General features: G+C 58.3%; 2 protein-coding genes across 10 annotated transcripts in view; one reads left to right on the top strand and one right to left on the bottom strand.

Moving 5' to 3' along the window:
- The window catches only part of RUBCN (RUN and cysteine rich domain containing beclin 1 interacting protein), a 31446-nt gene extending 28702 nt beyond the window's left edge, over positions 1-2744 (top strand). For all 7 annotated transcript variants that reach the window (XM_017810663.1, XM_017810665.1, XM_017810664.1 and 4 more), the window contains one exon: positions 238-2744. In XM_017810663.1, the coding sequence (XP_017666152.1) occupies positions 238-401 (164 nt within the window). In that variant the 3' untranslated portion in view covers positions 402-2744. The remainder of the gene's footprint in view (positions 1-237) is intronic.
- A 170-nt stretch (positions 2745-2914) lies between these two features.
- On the bottom strand, positions 2915-7098 carry LOC108495220 (deoxyribodipyrimidine photo-lyase-like). 3 transcript variants are annotated; one of them, XM_017810672.1, is made up of 10 exons: positions 7040-7098; positions 6471-6753; positions 6140-6285; positions 5817-5999; positions 5492-5650; positions 4956-5154; positions 4714-4866; positions 4335-4456; positions 4075-4234; positions 2915-3870 (listed from the first exon to the last, which is right to left on the bottom strand). In XM_017810672.1, exons 2-10 carry the CDS (start codon positions 6700-6702, stop codon positions 3719-3721), a joined length of 1506 nt encoding a protein of 501 aa, XP_017666161.1. In that variant the 5' UTR covers positions 6703-6753; positions 7040-7098; the 3' UTR covers positions 2915-3718. The 3 variants fall into 3 exon arrangements, with proteins under 3 accessions (XP_017666161.1, XP_017666162.1, XP_017666160.1); XM_017810673.1 differs by lacking the exon at positions 7040-7098 and adding an exon at positions 6926-6951; XM_017810671.1 differs by lacking the exon at positions 7040-7098 and having other exon boundaries at positions 6471-6846.
- Positions 7099-8189: the final 1091 nt, after the last annotated feature.

Consider the following 8189-nt stretch of genomic DNA (forward strand, 5'->3'; position numbering starts at 1 on the left):
GGGACCAATCCCTGAACTGGCTTAAAATAGCTCCTGACAACATGCGAGTAGGTGCAGTGCCAGGGAAAACTTGGGCCAAAGTCACTGTTTCCTTGGAGTTCAGGAAAGTTTGGGGAGGGACCTTGTGCAGAGCTTCTGTGCTCCCAAAAGCTTTGCAGCTGGTCCAGGGACTTGCAGTGTGGAGTGTCAGGCAGTCTGTCTGCCTTTACCAGCTCTCAGCCATGCTCTCCCCCCCAGAGTGCAAAGCCTGCTACCACAAATCCTGCTTCAAATCCACGCACTGTCCCCGCTGTGAGCGCCTTCAAGCCCGGAGAGAGCTGATGGCCAAGCAGAGCATGGAGTCCTACATCTCAGACTACGAAGATGAGCTGGAGCAGCCGGAAGCAGTGGCAGCCACATGAACAAGTTGCAGCCAAGGAGTGTACTGTGGGTTTATTTATGTGCGTGGCCTTCGTCACCAGAGCCTGAGCCACGTGGAGATAAGGACTATTGGGAGGACTGGAGCACTGTCTTGAAGGGATCTGTTTTCCCCCATGCAGTAGTGCTGTGCTGGGAAAAGGGCACATTCCATCGTCCAGATCTGCTCCAGGTACTGCTCATACTCCCTGATGCCCTTGCTTAGGGAAAGGCAGCTGCTCCTGCCTGTCCTGCAGGCAGAACAGAGACTTTTTCCAAGCAGTTGTTCATGGTGGACAAGGCAGCGCTGTGGTGCCTGTCTCCGTGCCCTGCTCTGAGCCCAGCAGGGTCCCCTGAAGGGTCAGCACTTTCTGTTCATCACTTTCTGTTCATCTATACACCAGGAAGCTCTGGTCCACATCTGCTCCTTGGAGGAGGGAATCAACTCTCCGAGTTCTCTGATCCTCTGTTCTGCTGCTGGGGCTTGTGTGAATGGAGGAAGGATGGGGGGTTGGTTGTACGTTTAACAGCTCCCTTTCTGAAAGCTGGTGTGGGACACTGGTGGAGAGTTGCTGTCACTCAAGGATCAGAGCAGAGGAGGTGGCAATGATGAAAACACCAGACTTCCCTGCCCCCTGCCTACAGCCTGTGCTGCAGTGGGACATTGCCCCTGGAGCAGCCACCCAAGGGGACTGGTGCTGACAGGCTTTTGGCAGGCAGATCCCCATGGCTCTATTAGGATCTGCCTCCATGGGATACAGGCTTCCAACGTACTTTGTCCTCATGCTGCCAGTCTGTCCTCCGTGGGGGGACATGTCCTCTTCTAAGGGTGACATGGGACCTTGCTCTGGTGGCACCAGGTCCTGCCTTGTGTGCAGCTGCCTTCTGCCCGAGACCTGCTGGGATGCAGGTGAAGGCCCAGCCCTCCAGCTGCATCCCCTGAGCCTCTGTCTCGGTTTGTTCTTTTAGGTTGGGTTTTTGTTTTTTAATCTGTTGGATTTGGTTTTATTTTTTTAATGTGGTTGTTTGTATTTTTAACTGTGTGTTCCCCTGCAAGGAGGTGCTGCTTGAAACACCTTCTTAAGGGGCTTGCGATCTGCTTGCAGCTCACCAGTATAAATTCTCCAGGGCTGTCCTGCTCCTGGTTTCTCACCCTTGGATGGAGCTGGCATTTGCCAGGTGTCTCCTCTCCCAGCAGACATCCTCCTCCCCTTGAGAGAGGGGTCCCTGAGCCAAGCAAAGCCTCCAAGCTTCCCGGCTGTGGTGCAGCGGGGTGACCAGGCAGGCTGCTTGCAGTGGGGGTGCATGGGGGGAGAGGGGTTTGGCACTGGGGTGCTGCAAAGGGTTGGTCCCTCGCTGATGCAGAGCTGCCTGCCATGACTGACAGCTCTACAGGGTCAGACCCAGAGGTACAAGGGGTGCCCTGTGCCCTGGGGTTTGCGGTCAGTCAAGGAGGTGCCTCTGCAGTGCAGTGACTGCTTTAGCCCGTGGCACAGGTGAGTGTCCAGGACCACCCTGGCATGGGTGGGATGTGGAGTGTTTGGAAGGACAGTCTGGCCTGTGTACGTGCGAGAAGGGTGTTGAGGGACTGGGGAGCAACGCACTGGCAAGGCGTTGAGGGGCAGAGGCTCTTTCAGTGTGTGCCCTGACTCGAGGCTGGGATGTGACCCCTTGTGGGCTCTTCCTGTGGGGGTGGCAGGGTTGGGGAGAGGGGAAGAGGCTGGGACTAGGAGAGGTGGCTGCAGGGCTTGGTCAGGGAGGGTGGCTGCAAGCCTTGCTGCTGGGGGCCAGGCTGCTGCACAGCAGCATCTCTCCCCTGTCTGCAGCATCCTGACAAAGTCCCGGAAACAGGGTTCAGACCCCACTTGCTCCCCTGGGGTTTTTGCCACCTTGTGTCTTGTCTGCTTGTTTTCCCCAGTGGAGCGGCTGCTCTTCTGTTCACTCTTATCTCTGCAAGCCCTGGGGCTACCAGATGCTGGTCTGCCTTAGTCTTGCCTGTCCCCAACCCCAAGCCAAGCCTTCCTGCTGCTGCCCGGAGCTGGCACCCCCTTCCCTGGAGCTGCCTCAGCAGCACACCTCCATTCACCCTATTTTGTTTGAAGCACTTTATTGTCATGGGACTGCAGCTGAGTGGCTGCCTGCATCCCTTTCTAGAAGCACTGAGTACATTTAGAGAAGAGGGAAGGAATTCTGGCTTAGTTATGGTTTCCACCCTCCGCCATGGACTGTGTCTGGAAGCAGCAGGACTTGCAAACCTGGCAGAGGTGTCCAGGGCAAGACTGTGCCCAGCACTGACTGCTACAACTAACACTGGGCCTGGCCAAGGCAGTGAGCTCTTTGTGAGGGAGAGCGGGGGACTGCCCCAGCCGTCAGCTGGAGCCTTCCCCATGGGATTACTGTTGCACATCATAGCAATTAAAATGCCGTCCTTAATAAACTAAGTTAATAAGGGGTTCAGTTGTGTTGTGACATTTCAGGTGGGGTAATGGTGTGTATCCCGCTTTGAATTCATGGGGCAGGCAGGGAGTGCTGCTGATGGAAGGGAGCAGTGGGGGGGACAGCTGGTGCAGCTGGTGATGCATCCCCAGATGTCACTGGGAGGGGGTTATTGTCACCGCCCCTTGGCTAATTCATCTGGTTTGTGCCCTCTTCCTGCAAACTGCCCACTGGACTTAGGGCAGGAGGTACAAGCCACTGCATGAGGGGCTGTCTGTAACGCCTGTCCCCTTCCTGAGCCTGCCTTTACTGCTGGCAGAGGGGCCCAGGGGCATGGCCTTGGCTGCTCTGTCCCTGCTCGCATCCCCATTCCATGCAGCCCAGCTGTCCCCTCTCACAAGTGTTGTGCATCGCCCCATAAACACCATCAACACAGGTGATAGAAACTGTAAACTTTAAAACAACTGTTAAAAGATGCATCTGCCACCCAGCCCAGCACTGGCTCCACCACAAGCCACTTTCTGAGGGCTTTTTCCCCAGAAAAACCCTGCTCAGCTGAAATCTAAGCTGTGGTTAGCAGCAGCAACGGTGACCTGGACTATCCTGAGCATGGTGGTTGTAGAAAAGGTTTTTGGCAGTCCAGGCATGCTGAGCATGGGCTCTCACAGCTTCCAGGAGAGGACTCCAGCAGCTGTCCCAGCATGGCAGCTCAAGCAGGGGGTGGTGGCAGAGAAGAGACATGGGGCTTGATGCTGTTACAGCGAGCCCTCCAACAGCGCCCGGGGTGATCCCTGCCCTGGGTGATCTCTGCAGGGTGGCACCTTGGCAAAGGCACATCTGCCCTAGCACAGAGGGGCATGAGCCCTCTCAAGGCACGCTCTGCCTGTCACTGGGAGTGTGTGGGGGCATAGCGACGCTCGAACTGGTCCACGTCAAACTTGCGCTTGCAGCCGGCGTAGTTCATGTAGCGGATCTTCCCAAAGATGGCCCGCTCTGCCCAGCCCTGGTCATGTATTCCACAGATGGACCACAGGCAGCCTGCCAGGCATGGGGATGGAGCGTCAGCTCTTCCCCTTGCTCGGAGGCACATGGAGAACAAGTGGGATGTGGGTGCAAAGCAGGATGGGCTGGAGTATGGGTTGGGCCGCCTGCAGAGAGCCCCTGCCCTGCCCTCCCCACTGCTGCAGCCTTGGCCATCACAGATAAGACCCCCCCACCCTCTGCCCCCATCCTGCAGCTTGCCTACGTATCCGTTGGGGTCCCTCCCATCCAGCTCATAGCGGTCATTAAGGTAGATGGCAAACTTCAGGGCCTCCTCAGGGGAGCGAGTCCACTCCAGGATCTTCTTGGCCCAGTACATCCGCAGGAAGCCGTGCATCTTCCCCTCCCGGACCATTTGGAGCTGGGGGGATAGGGACAGCCGTAGGGATCAGCCTGTGCCAGGTCACTTCTGCCCCTTGGTAAAAAGCTCAGCAGTTTGTGGGGAAGATGTAGGGCAGTACCTGGGCAGCATTCCAGAGTGGGTCGTGTGTGGTCCCCTGCTCCAGCTCCTGCAGACTGTAGATATAAGGCCTCTTGTCTTTGGCGTGGAGTTTCAGGGTGGTTTGTGCCCAGTCGTAGGCACCTGTGAGCAAGAGATGAGGAGCAACACTGAGCAACCTTCCACTGCAGGGTACCAAGGAAGAGATGGGAGAGCTGGGCTCTTGAAGGCACCAGTCTTGAAGGCACCAGTCTTGAGGGCACCTGCCTCCAGAAGGGACCAAATGATGGGACATTAGTGCCCCCACAGCCCTCCTCCTAGCAGAAATAGGACTGCCAAGTTGGAGTGACCAGTTGGGTACCAGCCTGGCCCCCAACACTGCCCACATGATCTGATGCTACCCTGCACACTGTCGTAGTTCTCATTGTAGTAGCAGAAGTTTTCAGCCAGCTCCCGCCGCACCACGGCCTCCTCCACGAACGCATCCACCGACTCCTTGTACTTGCGCCGGTGCTTCTGCACCTCCAGGATGACTCGCTGGGTGGAAACCTGGCCTGGGGACATGGGGAAGGAGCAAGTCAGGCTGCCAGTCCAAGACACCCTGCTCAGTCCTCCTGCAGAGTGGAAAGCCTGGGACACTCACCAAAGTGGAACCATGGGGACAGGTTGCTGAGAGCTGCTTTGTTGGGGTCGTTCCGGTGGGAGCCAAAGGATTTCAGTCGCTCTGTGATGAAGGATTTCAGCACAGCCAGCCCTGCAGCTGTGCCAGGGGTTGCCCAGTCCACCTCCTTCACGGTGTGGTCCACCTGCAAGCTGGAATAACAGGCCTCCCAAGCAATGGGCTGGGCGGCGACTGAGCAGTGAGTGCATTTGCAGATGCTTTTCAGCCAGGACTGTCCCAGAATGTTATGTCCCCTGGATGTCCCCAACCAGCAAGTCCCCAGCCCATGCTAGCCGCCTCCTCTTAACTAGCCCTCTGCATGGCAGAGATGGTGGAATTGAATGAATGAGGTGGGAACCTCCCCTTCCCCAGGGCATCCCCATTTCTACACCATCTGTGTGTGACCTCAGGCAGGTTACTGTCCCCACCCCCTGCCAACCCCTCCCAGGATCACAAAGCAGCTGCGAAACACGCTGGGACAGGTCGTGAATGGGTTTGGAGGTGTCTCCTGCTGGTACCTCTGCTGGGCAGGACGGGGGATATGGGTGACGAACAACAGGGGGGAACTCAGTGAGGAACTCAGGGAGCTGAGCGTGGATCTTGCCCCGGATGGTCCTGGCGCTGTATTCCTGCTTGGGGGAGGCAACCCAGCAGGGCACGATGTTGTGGGCATCAACCTGGGAAGCAAAGCCATGGAGGCAGTGTGACATGAAGCAAATGGTCCCAAATGACATGACACACATGCTCTCTGCTCAAGTCACTCCAGTGCAGAAAACACAGGAGACAAGTTTCTCCCACATCTCACCATCAAGAATTTTCCCTTCCCAGAGTGCTGACACCCACCTGTGCAAATGGCACATCCTCTGGCAACTGTTCCCTGACGTCCTCCACCCACTGCCGGGGGAGGCGGAGGGGACTGAAGTCTGTCACCAGCCCACCCACACCACGCTCCACCACAAACACAGGCAGCACGTCCTTGGGGTAGCCCAGCAGCAAGTGGAAGGAGATGTTCAGCTCTGCACACTCCTACAGCGACAGGGAAAGGGCTATGGGACAGTTCATAGCTCTGCAGACCCCAGCCAACCACCATCCGCCAAAGGGATGGATCTGCCTCCCCCTTCCCCAGAAGCCCTGTCCCACCCAGCAGGGACAACCCCTGGCTGTACCTCGGCCACCTCCTGCAGGCCTCTCAGCATGAAATCGTAGTGCCGGATGGTGGCCTCCAGGAATTTGGGCACCAGGCAGAAGCAGATGTGCAGGGGCAGCTCCTGTTTGAGGGCCAGGCGCTGGGCGTAGAGGAAAGCCCAGTTATCTGGGGAGAAATCACACAGGGCAGTGTCAGGAGGATGCTTCACTGAAGAGATGAGGATGGGGTTTCACAAGAAGTTTCTCCCTAGACACCCCTGCAGAGGGGGGCCAGGTCCAAGGCCTACCGGGGGAAGGGACCAGAGCCATGGGAGCTCTGCTTCCCGGCCCCTTCTGCCAGCTGGTTCGCACCTTGTACCCGCTGATCCCGGCACATCCAGTAAAGGATGCACCGAGCGTCATCCTTCAGGTCCGAGCCCTGCGAGACGAGGCGAACCCGCTTTTTGTTGTACTTGAACTCTCGCACGGACGGGGCCGCCCTCCGCCGGGCCTCCTGCATCGCCTCCTCTTCCTCCGTTCTCCTCCGAGACACGCGAGGCACCTCCGTGACCTCGGCCTTTCGCTTCCCTTGTCCCCGCGGCATCCTCAGGACCGCCCGGGCCAGCGCCCGGAGCACCGTGGCTGCGAGCGGCCGCTGCGAGAGAAAACGAGACCGTGCTGCACTTCCGAGAGGAAACGGGACCCTGCTGAGCTTTCCCGCTTCCTTGCGCATCCCAGTCCGCCCCCAGAGCCCGGGGGATGCAGGTCCCCTGCCCATCCTGGTCCTCGGGCACGGGGGATAACGGTGCCCTGCCAGTTCCGTTTACCGATCCGATCCGCTCCTGGTCCCCGATCCCCGGGGACGGGGTCCCGACCCCGACCCCGACCCCGATCTCGATCCCGACCCCGACCCCGATCCCGACCCTGACCCCGATCCCTACCCGGCACCACGCGGTCCTCCCAGTGTTACACAAGCTGTGGGCGTGTGTAAAGGGCGTGGTCATGGGTGTGGCCTCGTGCAGGGAGGGGCGTGCCCCCAGCGCCTGGGACCGCCCCCCGCCCCCGGGCGCAGGTGCTGCCCCGATGTCACCGACGCGCCCACGGCGCTGCACCTGCCCGGGAGGGGGGACAGTGCCCGCTGGTCTCTCCCCTCCCTGTCCCCGGGAACGAGGAAGCAGCTCCAGCCATCTCCAGCCATCACTCGGCAGCGCAGTTCCCCACTAGCACCATCCTACGCGCTGTGTCCTCAGGTCCACACCTTGCAAGGCGCGGGGGTGCTGGCTTTGGACATGTCTGGGGGGACAGGAGGGCTGCCCGTGCTGCTGCTGAGCCTTGCTGTGCTGGATCTTATGCTGGGTAAGGGCTGAACGGTATGTGGTGGTGTCTGGAGTGCATGGGGAGGGGAGAGCATCAGTCTCCAGAGTGGTGGGTGGCCCTGTAGTGGCTTCAGCCAGAGGTGAAACACTGTGGGTGTTGTTTGCTCTCCAACATCTCAGCTCTATCCTAGTGAGTGAACAGGGCAGCACTTTGCAAAACATGAGCGACGAGCTTGGCTTTATTTCTTTTGCCTCTTATGTGGGTCTCCATCTGGGCAGAGAAGACCTTGGACCCAGCTGGACCCCCTTGCTGAACCTTGGTCCATACTGGGCTCACTGCCTTTGCTACAACCTGGCCAGCAGCACCAAACAGCCCTGCCTGGATGGCAACATCACCAGGATGGACTGGGCCTGGAAATCTTCAAATGCCACTCAACGCTGGCACTTGACACAAAGCAAGAGCAGTGTTGAGTTGAGCCCAGGGAATAAACCTGAGGCTTGTACCTACTGGGATAAACTTGAGGCTTGTACCTTCTGAGACCCTCAAGCTACAGCCATAGGTCCCTTCCTGCTGCATCCCTCAACCCCCTCGCAGAGGTTTTGTGGGTCGCAGCAGGTCTGTCATGGACTTGCCCTGAGCTGCAAGCTGGGATTTGTTCCTTTGTAGGGCTTCTTCCCCTGTTGCCATTATTTACACCCAGTGCTATCAGTTCCTGACTATCTGCAGCAGAGAGGTTTGTGTAAACTGCTGCTGCTGCATTTCCAGACTGTCTCA

This window comes from Lepidothrix coronata, unplaced genomic scaffold (assembly GCF_001604755.1).
Source record: "Lepidothrix coronata isolate B3197 unplaced genomic scaffold, Lepidothrix_coronata-1.0 Scaffold29, whole genome shotgun sequence".
NCBI classification, from domain to species: Eukaryota; Metazoa; Chordata; class Aves; order Passeriformes; family Pipridae; genus Lepidothrix; species Lepidothrix coronata.